The sequence below is a fragment of the Squalius cephalus genome, assembly GCF_949319135.1.
Source record: "Squalius cephalus genome assembly, chromosome: 3".
NCBI classification, from domain to species: Eukaryota; Metazoa; Chordata; class Actinopteri; order Cypriniformes; family Leuciscidae; genus Squalius; species Squalius cephalus.
Genome location: NC_137124.1, coordinates 29,061,206 through 29,083,801, shown reverse-complemented (window position 1 = coordinate 29,083,801; position 22,596 = coordinate 29,061,206). Strand labels below are relative to the sequence as shown.

The window sequence follows — 22,596 nt, the reverse complement described above, 5'->3', positions numbered from 1 at the left end:
TTCCAAATATGGTAAGGGGCGTGACATTTCTGTCACATGCGTAAGGTATTTGGGCCAATCACAATGCACTGAATTGCTGGCCAATCAGAGCACACCGCGCTTTTCAGAATGATGAACTTTGTAAAAATCGACGCTTTTCAGAAAGGAGGGGCATAGAGGAGCAACAATAATGTATGGTATGTGTAAAATAATTACTTTTTTTTAAACCTAAAACCACGTAAACACATTGCATTAAACCAAATACACAAAATAATGTTCTTTTTAGAACCATTATATTTCCCCTTTAAGAAACATTTACTTTTACATTTACAATAAGCAATTGAAAAAAATAATAAAAATAAGCAAAAGTTTTTTGCATAAGCATTTGTTAAAAAAAATACACTGCTTTGAAAGGGTAGTTTTATCCTTTACATTATTATTTTATTATTCCTTCATAATGTTAATTTGACTTTCAGCGGCACAGTGTGATTTCGAGTCTGACTCATGTGGTTGGTATGAGCTCATCCAGGGTGATGGATTTGAATGGGTAAGAGGCTCAGCTGATGCAGTCTCCATAGATTATGTAGACCAAACACCACCCCAGGACCACTCGACTAATACAAGTGCAGGTGAGAGTAACACATGAAATGCCTTTGTCTCACACTTTAGTTACTCTGTCAACCCCAAAAGATGCTAAATTGTAGACTCAATTTGAATGGTTAAATACATTTTTTGTAATCAAAAAGCATGTCTAATTAATGGAAATCATGAAACTTATACAGTTTAACAACAATTTATTAAAAGTTTAACTAAAATTACATGTTTAGGGCTCTATGAAATACGTTTTATTTATTTTTTCCTCAAATTCCGTTTGATTTTTTTTACCAAATTCTGTGTTTTCTGTTTTAAGTTTTCTGGATTTCATTTTAATGGCCAATTGTGATTATTCCTTTAAAAAAAATAAAGATTTAATAATAATTTATTATTAGTGTTATTATTATTATTATTACATTGAGATGTAGCTAAATTCTACTGTACAACAGTAATATATTTCTGTCACAATTTCTTCAAGTTAAACCAAACTTTTTTTTTGACGGGTTGCCGTGAAGACCTTTGAGTTTCTGTGTGTTTATGAAATGACGTTAGTTTTTCTCAAATGAAATGGTAAAATTCTGATGAAGTGACTCTCAGAGCAGCTCTGGAGATGTATGGAGTTTAATGTCCTCATAAACTGAGGCGGCAGAGGCTGAGAACACCACAAGCGTGTGTGGTAAATCAAATCGCATGTCTGAGCAATTCATTCACACAGAGACACGCAGAACATGCAGGATTCATTTTTAAATAGTAATTTTGCAGTTTAATATTCACAGTCACTAGTCTATAGCTATGCTTCCATCACCCTGTTTTAATTCGCAAGTATTGTATCAAAAACGAGTGATGGAAATGGCAAACGCCTCCTTCAAAACACATGAATGCACACAGCAGGGAGCAAACAAAAGTGTCTGGAGAGATGCCATTAAACTACCTCATAACACATAACATTTCAATAATAATGAACATAATGTAGAAAATTAGTTTAAAATGGAAATATTAATAATAAATAATAACTTGTTATAAATAATTATGAATATTTGGATCAGTTAATCGAATTAACTTGATGTAGTTAAACTAATATTACCATCAATTAATCCGTTCGTACTTTAATTAATTCTAAGAAATGTTAATTTCCGGGTAAGGGAAATAACTTTCTTACTGTACAGTAGTCTACTAATCAGGGCATGTAGCAAGATCAAGAATTGTTTAAGTGACATTAATCTGCAGGCAGAATCAGAATCAGGGAACTCTTTTTTTATTTACTAAAAGTTAAAGCTGCAGTCCGTAACTTTTTTGGGTTAAAAATTATCCAAAATACAAAGACTTTTTGAGCAAGTACATAACCATCCAGTGTTCAAAACTACCTGCTTGCCTTAGCTCGATTCAAAACGGTAAGCTTGTAATAATGTTTTTAATTCCAGTGGTACTGGTGGATTTCCGTGGAAAATTCGGGCATGTATTTGCGTCATTACGTCACATCTGTACACATAAAGAAGGAGTCTCGGCTAGTAGGCTATGTTGCGTGTGAGGATGTTGGAGGTGGAGATTTATAGCCTTTTCTCACAGCACTTGATATAATTAAACTTATCAATTTGATGACGGATCCAGAAAGGTTCAATCGACAATCACCAGTGACAACAGGAGATTCACCCGTTGTAAAATGCAAAAGACTTTGGAGTGGCTACAGAAAAAAAGAGACTGCATCCGGGCCCATGCGAAAACAAGGATAAATATCGGAAGGGCATTAAATGTAGTCATTCAATGCTGAACATTAACAATTTGAGAACAAAGTATAGTTTGCACGGTTTGACGTGATATGATAAGCGATTGTTGGATTTAATCAGCGTGATTTACTGCAATGCTTTTTGTCAGAACAAAAGTGGATGTTATTTGTTCAGATGACATTTTCCAGTGAAAATTCTTATGTTGGCCATACTTCCAAAAAGTAGAATCTGTGATTCCGAATGCCAGTCTCCACACCGGCACAGTGACTGACAGCCGCACATTCTCCTCAAAACATTGGATTCATCCGCGCTGTGCCATGCCGAGGCACAACCCACGTAAAGTTGATAATTCCGCGAATAACTGCAATTGCAGATTTCAAACAGAGATGGCGACAAAGAGGAAAAACTACGGACTGCAGCTTTAACTAAAGTTTTAATAACTTAATCACGAGCACATAACTAATCTAAACACATACACACAAATCACGCACTCATGGGAAATGGAAAAGTGAAAGCAAATGACCGGAACAGAACAAGGGGGATGAAGCTATGAAAAGTGTCATTTAACCATCTGAAATGTCAAAGCATGTTCATTAACAGCAAGGTTTATCTATGAATTAATGTGGGGGAAAAGTCTATTCTTATGGACATTAGGTGTCTTGACATAAAGGAATGCAGTGAGAGTACCTCTCCTTGCATTCTTTTGGGGGAGGGGGTCATAAAACCATTTGCTGGTATGTTAGCCAGAGGTTTTTGGTGGTTTGTCACACACTTTTATTCACAGTTTGCTTGTTGGTTGTGGAGTTTTAAGGATTATTTGTTAAATATAAGAAGTAACTGTGCGTGTCTGTTCGGTTCAGCCATTACAATAAACAACTTAAGAGCACTGACCTGTACCACCTGACTGCTGAAGCTTGGATTCAGCGTTAATTGCCATTGAAAATTATTGTCATTGAAATTCAAGTCATGAACCGCCCCAATCCGACACTGCTAAATACATATAGACCTCATAACTTATTGATTGCTATCAGGATGTGAAGAGACTTTCAATCAGCATAACAAAAAATGTTTCTGGAACAAATCACCTTTAAGGGTACTGACCTGCTTTTTATTTATTCATAATTTTTTTTACAAATTCCATGAAATTTCACATTATACAGTAAATTCCGTTTTTATGACTGGCGGAAGTCATAGGGCCCTACTTCACATAGTTTGCAATAGCTCTGAAACATCTTTAGTAACATCCCATTTAAATGATAATGTTTACCTACACATCATCTGGGAGTGTAAACTAGAGGTAAAATACTGCTGCTTTGTGTGCTCCTGTACATAATTGTGGACTGCCGTGATGTTCAAATTAATGGTTGCAAATGTCATTTCCATTGTTCATTGGAACTGAATTCAAATGAATGATTTTTTAAATGTCACAAAATCTACTAATTTATGAGCAACATAATGTACAATATAATATTACAAGTTTGCATTTTACTGTCTCTTTTTCTCTCCCTTCAAGGCCACTTCATGTTTATTTTCAAGAAGAGCAGCAGGTTTTCCCAGCAGGCTTTGCTGCGCAGTCCTACATTCCAGCAAGCAAGTTCAAATTGTGTCATGACCTTCTGGTAAGGGATGAATAATTTGCCAAGTGACTTAAGGCTCGGACCTTACCTCTTTCTTAGCTTGGTGAAATAAATGAATTATAAATTAATCAAAATAATATTAGAATTTAAAAATGTATGTTAATATTATGTATGTAATAAAATGTATGTTTATTTATACATATAAAAAAACGGAATCAAACAATATTCTTAACTGCTTTACAAAATAATTTCTTACACGAAGTGTTCATATTTTAATAGTAATGTTGATTGTTTTGCTTACAGGCACTATAATTCTGGCCATTCTGTTGGTGCTGCTGAAATGCACCTGCTGATAGACGGCTTAGACAGTATCACTTTACTTTGGCAAACACTGTACAACCAAGGTAACCAGTGGCACCCTATAACTGTGCAGATTGGCAGGCAGACCAGGCCTTTCTATATCTCAGTTGCAAAACTGAGCCTGGGCGTGTATGAGGGAGTCTCTGCCCTAGATGATATTATGTTCCATAACTGCTCATTGCCCGAGGCTGTGGAGATGTGCCCTACTCCATATCACCTTCACTGCCTCCAGAGCAAAGCATGTGTGAGCTTTTCTCTGATCTGTGACCTGATCGATGACTGTGGAGATGGAACAGATGAGGAAAACTGCTGTCAGTATTAGTGGAGCTTTAAACGGTCAATGAAGCAGTTTATTGTTTGACGTTAGCTCTTTTTAGTCAATTGGTTTACAATGATCTTTTTTTCTCCCATCAGCCCCGGAGCTAATGTGTGACTTTGAGGAAGGCCTGTGTAGCTGGACTCAGGAACCAGAGGAGGATATGTTTGATTGGACCCGTATCCAAGGACCCACTCCTACTTTCAACACAGGCCCATGGAAGGACCACACACATGCCAATGCGGATGGCCACTTCCTCTATATTGAATCTTCAGACCCACAGAAGTTCAAAGACACTGCTGTTCTCATCAGTCGGCCTTTTCTTCCAACTCCTCGCCGAGGTCCTGAACCCAAACCACCATGCATTTTCAGGTTCCACTATCACATGTTTGGCCAAAATGTGTTCCGTTTGGCTGTGTACATGCGCACAAGTAACAGTGGTCGGGGAAACTTGTTGTGGGTTCGCAATGGTGACCAAGGCAACTTCTGGCACAGGATGATACTGACGATCTACAGCGCCCACCACTTTCAGGTGAGTTATTGATCCGAATTATGGGTATTGAAAAGGATGGGTCCTACGGCGTCAATGGTGTCCTTGTGTGCTGAATCCTTTGATTGACTGCCTGCTCCAGCTTTAAATGCACTGTATTCCTGCTGATGTGTAATATTATATAGTAATATATAGAGAGAAATGTGAAAATTTCCTTCCATCTCATTTTTTTAAGTCACCTTGTCACCTTGGGGGCTCCATACCAGAGAGAACGTCAGTCTGTGCCAGTAGCGTAGACACGAGGGGCCTCCGGGGGGGGGGGGGGGGGGGGCCTAGGTACCTTTGTAGTTTGGTCGGATATGGCAAAGAAAGTAAAATGAGGAGCATATTACTAATGTTAACTGACGGCAAAGAGTGAGAGAAAGTGTGTGAGAGAGAGAGAGAGAGAGAAAGCAAAACGAGAGCATGCACTTCTGTTGCATGCTCTTGAATGCTGATCGTTCACTCGCACACATGTGTGATTTGAATAAAACCTAGTAAAGTGAAAACATGAACTGTTACATGATTTATGTTGTAACCGTCCTTCAGAGAACACTCAGAAGGGCGTATCACTAATAAATTTATAAGGGAGGACTTCATTGACTATTATAGATTTAACCAGACTCAGAAACACACAAACCAAGTACAAATACCCATGTAATTGCAAAAGTGTTTATATCAATTAAGTCACACAAGACTACCAAAACAGTGAATCAACAATTGAAGATATGCAAGAACCGAGCTTATCTGATCATTGTCCATAGAATGTCTTTCCTTGACAGGTCTTTATGCAAAATACAAATGAAGATAGAGGTTTGTCAAACCAAGAAGGAGCAAGCAGTTCAGTAGTTCATCTCATATCTTAGCTTCCGTCAAACCAAGCTTCAGTTTAGGGTACGTTGCAAAATGATGTCCTTGTTCGACTCAAACCTCCAGATCTCAGTCTGATTCAATTAATCCAAGGATGCTATTGGCATAATTAAGCAGAATCCCCACCAGGAATATTACAGCATAGGAATGGGGGAATCTTCATTCTAACTTTGTGGAGGCATATACGAAAAGTCCTTTTGGATGAGCTTAAAACCACAGTTTCTCAATCCGGACTACACATAAGGTTAACAGAAGGAGGCCATGCTTCTCTTTAACCAAACATACCCTACTCTTCTTCTCCCTGTCTTTTATTCAGAGGAAAAGTAAACTGGAGAGCCCCCTAGAGCATGGTAGAGGTACCACAGCTCAAAACCAAAGTAACTGCTCTAAAGGCTGTTACATATCCCCCCGCTCAATGAAAAATTTGCCCACCATGGCAAATTTTAAGATTCTGAATGTGATAGGTATCAAAATTGGAAGGATCAGACATTAATGAGACTTGGTAGTTTACAGGGCCTAATCTCCTAACAATTTTAGCAGGGCCCTTCCATTTTGGGGAAAGTTTAGCCATAAAGCCTTCATCAGCCTTTGATAAAGGATGTGTTCGCACCCAAACTATGTCTCCGACCTGATACTTTATCTGCTGGTGTCGTTGGTCGTAATATTTTTTCTGTTTGGCTTGTGCTCGTGCAACATTTTCCTTGACCCTTTCAATTAGGTCTTTCTGACGTTCCACAGACGGTTGGATATAGCTGCCAGGGTTAGGAGTTAACTGTAAAGCCCTTTCCAATGGTCCTTTCAGTTTCCTTCCCAAAGCCACCTCAGCGGGAGTAAACCTAGTGCTTTCATGCCAGGCCGAATTTATAGCAAACCTAAATTCAGCCAACCACTTGTCCCATTGGTGATGATGCTCTTCCACATAGGATGCTATCATGGTCTTCAAATTCCTGTTTACTCGTTCGGTGAGGTTTGTCTGTGGGTGGTAAGCAGTGGTTAACTTTTGCACAACTCCCCATTGTTTGCACACTGAATTAATTAGCTGAGAGGTAAATTGTGTTCCTCTATCTGACACTAGATATGCAGGAGTTCCCCATCTAGTAAAGATTTCCTCTATCAGTATTTTGGCAATATGAGGTGCCTTGGCAGTCCTTAACGGAAACAGCTCTACCCACTTTGAGCAATAATCCACCACCACAAGCAAATATCCATTTTGTTTGCTACTCCTAGGGAAAGGACCCATGAGATCAATCCCAAGCATGTATCCTGGTTCTACAACTTGGGTGCTTTGTAATAGACCAGACGGCTTTTTCTGAGAAGGTTTGAATTTTTGACAGATGTGGCAGTTCTTGCAGTATTTCCATACATCGCCTCGAATACTGGGCCAATACACAGTCTCCAACAGTCTTAGCAGAGTTTTTAACTTTCCCAAGTGCCCTCTAAGAGGATTGTCGTGTGCGTAGTGTAAGAAAACTTGTCGATGGAGTTCGGGTATTACCAGCTGGAGCTTCTGGCCTTTTTTCCCATCAGGAACACTACGAAACAGTAAGCCATTTTCTATCACATACTGCACTCGGGTAACATCCACTGATGTGTGCTTTCCAGCTTTAGACATCAGCTCTTGAATTTCACTGTCACTACTTTGTGATGCTGCAATTTGGGTAAGGTCTACTGGCAAATTACATGATTGAGCATTGGTGTTGGCAACGGTCGTAAGAAAAAGCGAGTCAGATGGGTTATTGGGTACTTGGTTTCGAGACAACACATCTGGAACTACGTTACACTGCCCTTTTCTGTACCTTACTGTAAAATGGAAGCCTTGCAAACGAATTGTCCAACGAATAAGACGTGACGATGGTTTTGGATGTTGAAAGGCCCATGTTAAGGCAGCATGATCCGTTACCACTTCGAATGGGCTTCCTTCCAAGTATGGTCTCCACTTTTCCACCGCCCATACCACAGCAAGACATTCTTTTTCTGAGACAGAGTACGCCTTCTCAGCTCCTCTGAGTAAGCGTGAAGCATACGCAATGACATGTTCCTCTCCTTCCGTCTCTTGGGTGAGCACGGCTCCTAGACCAATGTCACTGGCATCCGTCTGAACACGAAAAGGTTTAGTGAAGTCAGGGGATACCAATACAGGTGCTTGTACCAAGTCTTGCTTGAGAATGTCAAATGCTTGTTGACACTGGTCATCCCAAGACCATTTGACGTTCTTTTGTTTTAAAAAATGCAAGGGAGCAGCTTTCTCTGAAAACTGGGGTATGAACCTGTGATACCAGCCCGCTAATCCCAAAAATCTTTGTACATCTTTGACATTTTGTGGTACTGGGAAAGACTTTACTGCAGCAACCTTAGTTGGGTCTGTTGTCACTCCTTTTCCTGAAACAACATGTCCAAGAAACATTAGGGAATTCTGAATGAGGTGGCATTTCTTTAGGTTGAGAGTGAGGCCAGCTTTATGGAGACATGCAAGAACTTGATGCAGATGTTGAAGATGTTCAGAAATGGATTTGGAATACACAACAATATCGTCAATGTACACCATGCAACATTTTCCTTTGATTTCTCGTAGCTCATGTTCCATTAATCTCTGAAATGAAGCTGCAGCGTTTTTCAGCCCAAAAGGAAGACACAAGAATTCATATAACCCTGTTGATGTTACAAACGCAGTCTTCTGCTTACTGTCCGATTCCATCTCTAGTTGCCAGTAACCACTCTTAAGGTCGAGAGTGCTAAAGACTGTAGCCCCGTGCAATGACTCGAGGATATCTTGAATTTGAGGCATAGGATAGGCATCTAAGTGAGTTTTAGAGTTTAGACCTCTATAATCAACGCAGAATCTGGAGCCACCATCCTTTTTCGGAACTACAACTACAGGAGCAGCCCAAGGAGAGGTGGATGGTTGGATAACTCTCTGTTTTAGAAGCTCCTGTACTTCTGACTCAATAAACTGTTGTTTTTCTCTAGAAACCCGGTACGCACGCCGTCGCACTGGTACCTCATCCGTAGTTATGATACGGTGCTTCACAACACTAGTCCGCCCAATCTCCTGGGTACACACTGACGGCCAGCTTAACAACAATTCTTCCAACTGTTTCTTCACATGGTTTTCAGTGTCTGCTGCTTGGGAAAGTTGTTGTATTTGCTGTCTGGAATCGTTATTGCCACCAGGAGAAGGTATAGCAAGGTAAAAGTGCAGTGAAGGGTACACATTGTGTTGAAGGAAGGGAAAAAAATTTGCTTCCTCAATTCCTTCTTCAGTGGGTAGACTGTACTGAGCCTTGCTAAAGTCTAGTATCATCCTGCTCTCAAGTAGAAAATCAATGCCAAGGATAATCGGTACAGTTAGATCAATATCCCGCATGATGTAAAGGGACAAAGGCACTACTTGTTCTTGCACTTCACATTTCCAATTAACCTTCCCAACTGCAGTTTGTCTTTGTCCATTTGCCAACAGAAAAGATTGGCCTTCGCCTGACTGATATGGTTCTTGCCAACACAACTGTTTCCACAAGGACTCTTTGATCAACGAGAGGGTACTTCCTGTATCAATAATGGAGACGACATACCTGCCTTGTAGGACTATTGGAATGGCGATGTTCTTATAATTTTGTGGTGAGACTGGTTGCTGGCAGGCTTGCATCACTTGATTACTTGCATAGGGAGATTTTCGTTGACGCTCGGCGGCGGCGGCCGTTTTCTTCCTCTGCTCCTCACCATTAGCTTGACACCAGTACCTCTTAGACTCATCGAAGTCTCGCTCGATTTGAGTTCCTATACGAACCAGCTCCTCAACATCTTTTATAGTCCCTCTTAACAGGCTAGCAAGTCGGGGATTGCAGTTCCTTAGAATTGCTTGAACTATCTCCTTCTCCGTCATTTCTTTCCTCCATCTCAGGCATAAAGCTCGGTAATGAAAAGAAAAATCACGAATGCTCTCCTTAACCCCTTGCTTTCTTTCCAGTAACTTCCTAGCTGCTACCTCCTCATGGTCTTCACTTAAAAAAGAACTCAGGAATCTCTCCTTAAACTGTTTCCAGTTGCTCACTTTTCTTCGCTCGGCCCCCCACCAATCCTTGGCAGTTCCTTTTAGCACAGCCGTAAGGGAGGCTAAAATCTCTTCTTCATCCAAGGGACGTACAGCAAAATACTCCTCACACTGCTCGACGAATACAACAGGATCATCTTCCTGGGAATTAGAGAAACTAGGGAATTCAAGTTTTACTGGTGGATTGTATTGTAATGAAGACTGGTTGCTTTGAGCAGATTGCTCAATATAAGTAGAATTGTGGGGTTTTGCACAATGGATGTTAGTTAGAGGGTTCTGGCTTGTAACAACCGGAGTGGATGAAGGAGGTGTCATGGACTGAAACTTGTGTTCCAATTGTCGATCTCTTCTCTTTAAGCAGTCAACCATGGATTGCCCCAGATCCTTCACTAACATCTCTAGCTGTTGTTTCACCCTTTCACATTCGCGTTGCACCAGATATGACATTTTATCTTCCAGCTTCCTACATTGTTTCTCCAACTCCACCAATGAAACTTTTTCACTCACCCCATTCTCCAAATCCATTAACCGTGCTTCTAAAGAGGTAACCCGTGCATTTAGAATAGGGTTTACAGCCGATGATTGATAGTCATATTCAACAGTCAATGGGGGTGGTGGTGGTGGAAAATGGAGCTCTTCATCAGGATCATTATCTTCAGCTCTTTCACTTTCTTCATCTGAGTTAATATATAAATCGCTAAAAGTGGTAATCAGGTCTCTCATTGGTTCTCTTCGTGAATGAAAGGACCCTGCTGTGAAATCTGTTTGGGAGGTGACTATATCTCTATCCATGATAGACTGAATGTATATTGCAAAAATAAATGACTTAAAAGTTAGTGATTAAGCAGAATCCCCACCAGGAATATTACAGCATAGGAATGGGGGAATCTTCATTCTAACTTTGTGGAGGCATATACAAAAAGTCCTTTTGGATGAGCTTAAAACCACAGTTTCTCAATCCGGACTACACATAAGGTTAACAGAAGGAGGCCATGCTTCTCTTTAACCAAACATACCCTACTCTTCTTCTCCCTGTCTTTTATTCAGAGGAAAAGTAAACTGGAGAGCCCCCTAGAGCATGGTAGAGGTACCACAGCTCAAAACCAAAGTAACTGCTCTAAAGGCTGTTACAATGTATAACGAGTGGTTCCCTACATTTATTACAGGAATTCAGTACAGTAATCACATGACGTTTTCAATACATTTTCTGTGTGCAAACAGAAAGCTGCCTCTCAGCGCTTAAATGGACAAATTCACAAAAAATCATGTATAGGCAAGTATCCTTGTGAAACATAGTCGTTATGTCTTAAGTGAACGTAAACAGTTGAAAAGAAAATGCGTGTGTAACAGTATGTTGGATATGTGCAGCTCTTAAAGTGACAGCAGTGTAATAAACCTACTGCTGTGGTATCGGTGCATCCCTAATATATATATATATATATATATATATATATATAGTGGCCCCCTCGGGCCCCCCAAAAATAATATTCTGACTACGCCACTGGTCTGTGCATTAGTGGTGGGTAGAGTCTTTCTCCAGGTTACATCAGTGTACATTTACTAATTATACTGTACAGTATACTAATCGAGTTTTTATGAGGGAGTCATTTGACTCATTCACTCAACTGATTCATTCAAACACACTTATTCATTAAACACATGATATTTCTACTGTTGTCTACTTATTTATTTTATTTATTTTTTGCCATCCAAACAATATGCAAGCTGCAAAATAAAGATAGCCTCTTCTGTCTTCATTCTTGCTGCTACAGATTTTAGTGGAGGGGACAGTTGGTGATGATTTCAGAGGAGATATTGCCATAGATGATCTGTCTTTCCTCGGCTGTCAGCCATATGAAGGTGAAATAACACTGGATAGTGTGATCATGGATCAGTGGTTGCACATTTCATGGTTTTAAGTTAAAATACTGTGTTTGTAATTATGTGTGTATATCCTTATATAGGTGAATTGCCCTCAAAGGAGCCCAGTACCTCTGCCCCTCTGCCTACCTTGTCAGCACCACCCCCTCATAGCTGCCCCTCTGACCAGTTTGTGTGCTCAACTACAAGAGAGTGTGTGAGCCTCAATCAAGTGTGCGATTTCACACCCGACTGCTCCGATAGCTCTGATGAAGAGCACTGTGGTAGGCGTCTGTCTGTCTGTCTGTCTGTCTGTCTGTCTGTCCCAAAGTTTTGGCTCTTTGAGAATATTCAAATAGAAAACAGTTATTTTAAAATTGAATAACATTTCACAATATTACTGTTTCTACTTTATTTTGGATCAAATGATTGCAGATTTGGTGAGCATAATGTTTTAAAAACATTAAGGGGAGATTTATTAAACGGCAAATTAGCGTGAAAGCGCAATTCCAAAACATTGCTGATGAGAGCCATAATGACCTACCAGGTAGCGTCTGGTTTAAGACATACTTTTTTTGGGCGGTAAATAATGGAGCAAACACCAGTACATTGACGAGCGCAAACAATAGTAAATCACCTTGCGTGATTCATTTAAATACTCTCCTCCCGTAATTTTTGCGTCTGAAAGGGAAACTCTTACAAATGCATATGCGATAAGGTCAGCCGCAAAAATAACTCTGTCAGCCGCAAAAATAACTCTGTCCATGCCTTTTCAACTCTAATTTTAGTACTTTAGTAAATCCTGACAGTAGTTTTTTAACGGCAAAAGATGCAAAGCTGTTAGTAAATCTGGCCCTAAAAATCTTACTGACCCCAAACTTCTGATATTACTGTTCTCTGTTCTCAGTGAAGGAGTATTGTGATTTTGAAGGTGACACACTTTGTGGATGGTATTTAAGTGATCCAGCCAGTCCTGTTCCTCCACATGCCTTTTGCTGGCAGACAGGACAAGGGGAGAGTATTCACCAAGGAGAACAGAACCACAGACCTGCTAATGACCACACGCTGTGAGCAAAGACAGAACACCGCCATTTGCTGGAATGTGTTTGTGCTTTTATTTATAAATGCATGGTCAGGTTTGCATGTTATGTCAGTGTGTTTTCTGCTTTGTGTTTACTCATCTGTACACATGTACTTTTTTGTAGTGGTTCTTCACAGGGTTGGTATATATTTGCGGACAGCTCCAATGGAGGATATGGTCACACCACTGATCTCTTGACTGCTCCCATCAAAATAACAGGACCCCAGTGCACTCTGGTGTTCTGGTATCACATGAGTGGCTTCACTGTTGGAACTCTGCAGGTACAATTATCTAGAAATTATTAATATTATTCTTATTAATTTTCTGCATAGGTAACCCAAGCCTAGAAAACATCAAACATATTATTGTGACAGAATAAATTTCCTGCTTCATTTTGTCTAAATTGTTTGCTATGAAGTATTTTCCAGAGACCAATTATCAGTTTGTCAAAACAATCTCAATCTTATATGTGCAGGTCTTCATCAAATCAGGTACTGTCACACATGAAGTTTGGTCCCAAAATGGTAACCAAGGCAACAGCTGGAGGAGGGGTGAGGTCTTCATAGGAATCCGTCATAACATACAGGTCAGTGTTTCTGAAACATTTACATTTACGCATTTGGCAGACGCTTCTATCCAAAGCGACTTACATTGCATTTCAAGGTACACATTTTTTTTTTTTTTTACATTCTTTAAAAATTAATTAATTTATTTTTCAAAAGTTAGTGTTTAAATATACAGTATTTTCCCCTTTGGTTCTCAAATTATTAAGAATTGAATACTTTTACTTAATAAAAACAGCATTGACATTTTTTTAAATAATTTGATTCAGCATGGATACATTAAACTGATCAAATGTTTTAGAAAAAAGAAAAAAAAAAAACATTTTAAATTACTTGCTGTTTTTGTCAGAAACCTGATTGATGATATGATAAATGTTTCTTAAGCAGAAAATCAGCATATTAGACTGATTTCTGAAGGATCACGTGACACTGAAGAGATGCTGAAAATTCAGCTTTGCCATCGCAGGAATAAATTACACTTTTATTAAAATAGTTATTTTAATTTGCAATAATATTTCACAACAGTACTGTATTTTTTATCAAATAAGTGCAGTCTTGGAGAGCAAAATAGGCTTCATTCAAAGACATTTTAAAAAATCTTACCGACCCCAAACTTTTGAACTGTATTTGTTAACTAGGTAAACAAATTTTATAGAATTTATGAAATGTATTTACTTTTTATAAAGGTGATCAGAAGAACTGTGTGTTTAGTATTCCTGAAATGTGCAGTAAAATGTTAAGTGTCAGGCTGATGTTTGAACTGTTGATGCTTTGGTAAGAAATATCATGACCTTTTCTCCATCTGGCCCTTGCATAATTAATATTTATCAACACTGTTTATATATAAACACTCTTACAAATATAGTTCTTCATTGTGCTAGATACTTCATGATACCCTCACTCATTAGTGTTAAGTGCCCTTTTGCTGTGTGTACTGTCAGGGGCCTTAGTGCCCTTTAACTTACGCAGCAGCTCTCAAGCACTTCCAATTAAACTCTTTATATATATATATATATATATATATATATATATATATATATATATATATATATATATATATATATATATATATATATATATAAATTCTTGTTGCCTTTTTTTAAAGACAATAAATTGATTCTGAGTGATACATCAGTCTGTTTACCTGACATGTCTCATAGGGTAATATGAATTAGTGCTTTGATTTGTGCATTTGGCTATGCAGCTGTATGAAAGTATTGTTGAGCAGATAAAGTACATTAGTTTACTGCAGTTTAACAGCATGTCGCTTTACAAAATCAATAGGTGGTTCTTCGAGCCAAGCGGGGCATCAGCTACATGGGTGATGTTGTTGTTGATGACGTGGCATTTGTGGACTGTGCCCTTCCAATAATGTCTGATCTTCCTTGTCACAACAACGAGTTCATCTGTGCCAACGGTCATTGTATCTCTGAGGACAACTTGTGTGACTTTATTGATCACTGTGGAGATGGATCAGATGAGAATCATTACATATGCAGTGAGAAACAAATCATCCTCTTTCCTGTCACTTTTTTTTTTTCCCAGATGTTTGTTCAACTGTATCTCTTTTGCCAGTCACAAATTTTGTTTATGGAATAACTTTACATCCGGCACACATACTGTATTAAATGTGCTTTGCTTGTGCAGTCGTGTTTTTTTTTAAAGGGATGGTTCACACAAAAATTAAAATGCTGTCATCATTTACTCACCCTCATGTCTTTCCAGACCTGTATGGCTTTCTTTGTTCTACAGTATGGAACACAAAAGAAAGATTTTGAAAAACTGTCGTTTTCTTTCTTTTTTTCATAAAAAGGACAGTTATTGTTTGGAAACCAGCATTCTTCAAAATAAGTTATTTTGTGTTCTGCAGAAGAAAGTCAGTCCTACAGGTTAGGAATGACATGAGGGTGAGTGAATGATGACATTTTTCACAATCTAGTATTAATAATAGTATTAATGTTTTCTTTTCCAGAGGGATACAGTGGTCGCTGCAATTTTGAATTTGACCTTTGCTCATGGAGACAGAGCCAAGATGATGACTTTGATTGGTTGATAAAACCAGGAAATATGCACACTCATGGGACTGGACCATCCACTGATCACACCCTCCGAAATCCATCAGGCCACTACTTATATCTAGAAGGATCCTTCCCACAGAACACAGGAGATACTGCCCGAATCCTTGGACCTCTTTTTCATCCCCGCAGCAAGGATTGCAAAGTAAGTGCTCACTGGTGTTTGTATGTAATTATTTCACTGTTGTTCAAGATCAGTTGGTACTTGCATTACATGAAGAATTGCAATGGAAACAATCAACAAAGCAAAAAAGCAGTGTACAGGAATGCTAGTTCTGTCTGGACCACAATCGTCAAAGATAGACAATTAGCAGCATTCAATTTGGATTGGCGATATGGTTCTGTTCTGGACAAGAACTCCCAGCCATCCATGCAGCCTAGCATTGATAAGAGCAGGGAGAGCAGTGATACCCTTAGGGTAAACAGAACAGAACTAACATAAATGTATTGCAGATAATATTAATGTTTAATGATTTATGTACAACATTCAAGAAAAAAAAGAGTCTGATTTGAAGAGGAATATCAGAAGGCCAAGTCCTGACTGGACGAGAGGAGGAGCTGGGGATGGAGGAGGATAATTAGCTCCTGAGCAACATGATAAAGCTGCTAATAATACTGAATGGACCTTATATATATATATATATATATATATATATATATATATATATATATATATATATATATACTGTATATATAGGTATGATGTGATAGGCGTCAGATTCCTATAGGTAGACGTGGTTCAGCTGTGTGTCAGCTGATGTTAGCTTGACTGAGGTGACCTGCCAGAACTAACGCTACGATGGATTTGTGACACTTCCATAGACTTGCCCTTGTGACCGATGGTTCCTTTTGTTTTCCTTGTCTCATTCATATGTACCTGCTTCCTTTTTTGATGGAAAACTGCATAACATTCTTGCATAAGATTAGCATCTCTGAGATCTGTGGGGCAGAAGTCGCCATAGACTTCTGTAAACCGTTTGCAGAAGTTAACAGTTGGTAGTTTCCCGTTTTCAAAAAAGATTTTTGAAGGTTTATGTAAATGGATTTAATGTAAAAAGTAAAATAATGTATTGAAATTTGTATAGATTATTATTTGTTTATTTATTTTGTCACAGAAAAGTTGAGTTGCCACATTATGTTTTTATGGTATAATTAAGGTAATTTTGATCTTGTGTTAACAAATTGGATCTCTAGAACTCAACTCAACTCTAGAACTTTGGCCCTTTTTTCCCCTCTTTGGTTCTTTTAAAGTATTACACCTTCAAAACCATATACACCATTGAAGGTAGAAGGATCCATCACCATTTCTGTAACATCCCTGCCGTGAACTTCAAAAATGTCCCAGCACCTTGTGAAACCTCTTAAAATGTATTTGCTGATCATCTGGCAGTCCAAAAATGCTTTACTTCTACAGTATTTTTATGCCTCCAATATTGCAGACACAACTGAGAACAGCAGCAAGGTGGCTTCACAGCCCTGGACAATACAGAGTAAACACTTATTCTTAATACTTAAAATTATTGTGTTTTATTAAGGAAGGTTTGATATGTTGATATTTTCAATTAGATCATTTGCACAATGAGGATATTTAATTCCTTAATTTGCACAATGAGGATATTTAATTCCTTAATTTTCAGAATATTTGATTCCCCTGCAATGTTAGATCCACAGATTGACTGTTGGATTGACTGAATATAATGGGAGAAAGGATTTGTCTATATTACAATGAAGCACATAACTCAGTCATTGGGCCTGCCAGCAGCACTCCATCATCCTGTCAAAAACACACACACACACACACACACACAGTGTCTGTGAGAAAGAGGAGCACCTTTCAAAGCTTGCTTCAGTTTGTGTGGAAAGACAATCATGTTCCTGGATCTCCTCTAACTTGACAGACTGTTCATTCTTTTTAGAGGTGTGTATGTGCGTATGAGATAATTAGCCCACGGAGACTCGTTTTCCCATTGTCCTCCCATTCAGCTTCCATCAATCAATCACAAGCAGCAGCTGAAGAGGAGGAGTTTCTGTGTGTACTTGTCAGCCATGGTTAGACGTTTTTAGACATTGTAAATGACAATTAAGAACAGAAGTGTTTGTTGTTGGTTTTAGATTTTGTGTTATATACTTAGTGAAAGTAGCAAAATTTGTGTGTACGTGCATGTGAGTAGATGCATGCCACAATCAAATGTCTGATCTTGAAAGGTCAGACTCTTTCACTAATTCACCAGTCAGTTAGACACTGACAGGAGCCATTTATGCATACATACAGATGCGAATGTCGGTGCCAGTGTCCGTGTCCGTGTCCGTGGCGGTGTCCATGCCAGTGTCCGTACCACTGCTCCACGGTCCTGGCCCACCCCTGCCATTCATAAGGCAGCTTTCTTCTCTCTTGTGCATGCATTATTTTTATGAAGCGGCTATTTGTGTAAGTGTAAGTAGCAACTAGATCCTATTTACACTGTGTGAAAATAGCAGTAGATTTTATTTCCACTATATAAAAATAGAAATATTTTCTTTGCAATAAGAGTAATTAGTTGTTAGATGCTATTTATACTTATAAATAATTGGAGTGTCGGTGTCCACGGTCCAGGCCCGCCACTGCTCCCTGCTCCAAGGCCAAGGCCCACCCCTGCTCCAAGGCCCACCCCTGCTCCAAGGCCCGCCCCTGCTCCAAGGCCTGCCCCTGCTCCAAGGCCCGCCCCTGCTCCAAGGTCCAGGCCCGCCACTTCTCCACGGTCCAGGCCCGCCACTGCTCCACGGCCCAGGCCCGCCACATCTCCACGGTCCAGGCCCGCCCCTGCTCCAAGGTCCAGGCTCGCCACTTCTCCACGGTCCAGGCCCGCCACTGCTCCACGGCCCAGGCCCGCCACATCTCCACGGTCCAGGCCCGCCACATCTCCACGGTCCAGGCCCACCCCTGCTCCAAGGTCCAGGCTCACCACTTCTCCAAGGTCCAGGCTCGCCACTTCTCCACGGTCCAGGCTCGCCACTGCTCCACGGCCCTGGCCCGCCACATCTCCACGGTCCAGGCCCACCACATCTCCAAGGCCCACCCCTGCTCCAAGGCCCACCCCTGCTCCAAGGTCCACCCCTGCTCCAAGGTCCAGGCTCACCACTTCTCCAAGGTCCAGGCCCACCACATCTCCACGGTCCAGGCCCACCCCTGCTCCAAGGTCCAGGCTCACCACTTCTCCAAAGTCCAGGCTCACCACTTCTCCAAGGTCCAGGCCCACCACATCTCCACGGTCCAGGCCCACCCCTGCTCCAAGGTCCAGGCTCACCACTTCTCCGAGGTCCAGGCTCGCCACTTCTCCACGGCCCAGGCCCGCCACTTCTCCACGGCCCAGGCCCGCCACTTCTCCACGGCCCAGGCCCGCCACTGCTCCACGGCCCTGGCTCGCCACTGCTCCACGGCCCTGGCTCGCCACTTCTCCAAGGTCCAGGCCCACCACATCTCCACGGTCCAGGCCCACCCCTGCTCCAAGGTCCAGGCTCACCACTTCTCCAAAGTCCAGGCTCACCACTTCTCCAAGGTCCAGGCCCACCACATCTCCACGGTCCAGGCCCACCCCTGCTCCAAGGTCCAGGCTCACCACTTCTCCGAGGTCCAGGCTCGCCACTTCTCCACGGCCCAGGCCCGCCACTTCTCCACGGCCCAGGCCCGCCACTTCTCCACGGCCCAGGCCCGCCACTGCTCCACGGCCCTGGCTCGCCACTGCTCCACGGCCCTGGCTCGCCACTTCTCCACGATCCAGGCCCGCCCCTGCGCCAAGGCCCACCCCTGCGCCAAGGCCCACCCCTGCTCCAAGGCCCACCCCTGCTCCAAGGCCCACCCCTGCTCCAAGGTCCAGGCCCACCACATCTCCACGGTCCAGGCCCACCCCTGCTCCAAGGTCCAGGCTCACCACTTCTCCACGGTCCAGGCCCGCCACTGCTCCACGGCCCAGGCCCACCACATCTCCACGGTCCAGGCCCACCCCTGCTCCAAGGTCCAGGCTCACCACTTCTCCAAGGTCCAGGCTCGCCACTTCTCCACGGTCCAGGCTCACCACTGCTCCACGGTCCTGGCCCACCACATCTCCACGGTCCAGGCCCACCCCTGCTCCAAGGTCCAGGCTCAACACTTCTCCAAGGTCCAGGCTCGCCACTTCTCCACGGTCCAGGCCCGCCACTGCTCCACGGCCCAGGCCCACCACATCTCCACGGTCCAGGCCCACCCCTGCTCCAAGGTCCAGGCTCACCACTTCTCCAAGGTCCAGGCTCACCACTGCTCCACGGTCCTGGCCCACCACATCTCCACGGTCCAGGCCCACCCCTGCTCCAAGGTCCAGGCTCACCACTTCTCCAAGGTCCAGGCTCGCCACTTCTCCACAGTCCAGGCCCACCACTGCTCCACGGCCCAGGCCCACCACATCTCCACGGTCCAGGCTCGCCACTTCTCCACGGTCCAGGCCCGCCACTGCTCCACGGCCCAGGCCCACCACATCTCCACGGTCCAGGCCCACCCCTGCTCCAAGGTCCAGGCTCACCACTTCTCCAAGCTCCAGGCTCACCACTTCTCCAAGGTCCAGGCCCACCACTTCTCCAAGGTCCAGGCCCACCCCTGCTCCAAGGTCCAGGCCCACCCCTGCTCCAAGGTCCAGGCTCACCACTTCTCCAAGGTCCAGGCTCGCCACTTTTCCACGGCCCAGGCCCGCCACTTCTCCACGGTCCAGGCCCGCCACTGCTCCACGGCCCAGGCCCGCCACTGCTCCACGGCCCTGGCTCGCCACTTCTCCACGATCCAGGCCCGCCCCTGCTACAAGGCCCACCCCTGCGCCAAGGCCCACTCCTGCGCCAAGGCCCACCCCTGCGCCAAGGCCCACCCCTGCGCCAAGGCCCACCCCTGCGCCAAGGCCCACCCCTGCTCCAAGGCCCACCCCTGCTCCAAGGCCCACCCCTGCTCCAAGGCCCACCCCTGCTCCAAGGCCCACCCCTGTTCCAAGGCCCACCCCTGCTCCAAGGCCCTGGCCCACCACATCTCCACGGTCCAGGCCCACCCCTGCTCCAAGGTCCAGGCTCATCACTTCTCCAAGGTCCAGGCTCACCACTTCTCCAAGGTCCAGGCCCACCACATCTCCACGGTCCAGGCCCACCCCTGCTCCAAGGTCCAGGCTCGCCACTTCTCCAAGGTCCAGGCCCGCCACTGCTCCACGGCCCAGGCCCACCACATCTCCCCGGTCCAGGCCCACCCCTGCTCCAAGGTCCAGGCTCACCACTTCTCCACGGTCCAGGCTCACCACTTCTCCAAGGTCCAGGCCCACCACATCTCCACGGTCCAGGCTCGCCACTTCTCCACGGTCCAGGCCCGCCACTGCTCCACGGCCCAGGCCCACCACATCTCCACGGTCCAGGCCCACCCCTGCTCCAAGGTCCAGGCTCACCACTTCTCCAAGCTCCAGGCTCACCACTTCTCCAAGGTCCAGGCTCACCACTTCTCCAAGGTCCAGGCCCACCACATCTCCACGGTCCAGGCCCACCCCTGCTCCAAGGTCCAGGCTCGCCACTTCTCCACGGTCCAGGCCCGCCACTGCTCCACGGCCCAGGCCCACCACATCTCCACGGTCCAGGCCCACCCCTGCTCCAAGGTCCAGGCTCACCACTTCTCCAAGGTCCAGGCTCGCCACTTCTCCACGGTCCAGGCCCACCACATCTCCACGGTCCAGGCTCGCCACTTCTCCACGGTCCAGGCCCGCCACTGCTCCACGGCCCAGGCCCACCACATCTCCACGGTCCAGGCCCACCCCTGCTCCAAGGTCCAGGCTCACCACTTCTCCAAGCTCCAGGCTCACCACTTCTCCAAGGTCCAGGCTCACCACTTCTCCAAGGTCCAGGCCCACCACATCTCCACGGTCCAGGCCCACCCCTGCTCCAAGGTCCAGGCTCGCCACTTCTCCACGGTCCAGGCCCGCCACTGCTCCACGGCCCAGGCCCACCACATCTCCACGGTCCAGGCCCACCCCTGCTCCAAGGTCCAGGCTCACCACTTCTCCAAGGTCCAGGCTCGCCACTTCTCCACGGTCCAGGCTCACCACTGCTCCACGGTCCTGGCCCACCACATCTCCACGGTCCAGGCCCACCCCTGCTCCAAGGTCCAGGCTCACCACTTCTCCAAGGTCCAGGCTCGCCACTTCTCCACGGTCCAGGCCCACCACTGCTCCACGGCCCAGGCCCACCACTGCTCCACGGTCCAGTGGAGCTCTCACTGTTGCTCTGGTCTCCATCAACAACACGTGCTTGCACCACCTGCTGGTGAGGTCGACTACAGCAGATGGAGATTATGCTCGGTTATCTACTGCTTTTCCTGCAATTCCTGGATGTCAATGTCGAATTTGAACCACTGAATTTGTGGAAGCGAATTTGTAAAGTGAAATAAAATGATTGAAAATTGCCTGTTAAATATTATAGGTTGTATTTTTTTGGAAGTGAAATATGAAAGGTGAATATGGATTATTGAATTTCTATTAATGAAAATGTGTTTGAAATGTTTTAATTTAAATATTCACAGCTTAAATATTCAACCATGTTGAATTTCAGCCCATAAAAATGCAAGCCGTGAAAATATAATGCATTAAAAATGCAAGCATGGTTAATGCAATGCATATTTTTTTCAAGTAGTACAATTCAACAGGCTTTTTTGTTTCAAAAACATTTGGCATTATATTATTTTACTTCCATACAGTAGACGTAGGTCACGGTGAGATTTTCTGGTACTTTCTGGTTTCTCTACTTTCAAAATTTCTGGTACTGTCAGAAAATGATCATAGGCTATCTTTGGTAGCAAGACAACGGCCGACGTTGTCTTGCTGGCCGACATAGGACCACCGTTTAGGATCCATGACCACAGAAATCGCCACCATTGGCATCTTTCATCTAGAACGGTTCAAAAACGTACAATGTGTACCAGAGGCATTAAGGACTTGATTAGCTGGATCAGATTAATTTAATTAGGGTCGAAGCTAAACTTTGCAGGGCTGA

General features: G+C 43.5%; 1 protein-coding gene across 1 annotated transcript in view; it reads left to right on the top strand.

Annotated features, from left to right (window-relative positions):
- Nucleotides 1-22,596, top strand: part of malrd1 (MAM and LDL receptor class A domain containing 1) — a 57,957-nt gene that overhangs the window by 14,156 nt on the left and 21,205 nt on the right. Inside the window, exons 7-17 of the mRNA XM_079867074.1 lie at nucleotides 456-608; nucleotides 3,811-3,916; nucleotides 4,178-4,545; nucleotides 4,649-5,082; nucleotides 11,770-11,857; nucleotides 11,962-12,141; nucleotides 12,765-12,924; nucleotides 13,063-13,219; nucleotides 13,414-13,524; nucleotides 14,786-14,999; nucleotides 15,474-15,721. Coding sequence (XP_079723200.1) covers nucleotides 456-608; nucleotides 3,811-3,916; nucleotides 4,178-4,545; nucleotides 4,649-5,082; nucleotides 11,770-11,857; nucleotides 11,962-12,141; nucleotides 12,765-12,924; nucleotides 13,063-13,219; nucleotides 13,414-13,524; nucleotides 14,786-14,999; nucleotides 15,474-15,721 — 2,219 coding nt within the window. The remainder of the gene's footprint in view (nucleotides 1-455; nucleotides 609-3,810; nucleotides 3,917-4,177; nucleotides 4,546-4,648; nucleotides 5,083-11,769; nucleotides 11,858-11,961; nucleotides 12,142-12,764; nucleotides 12,925-13,062; nucleotides 13,220-13,413; nucleotides 13,525-14,785; nucleotides 15,000-15,473; nucleotides 15,722-22,596) is intronic.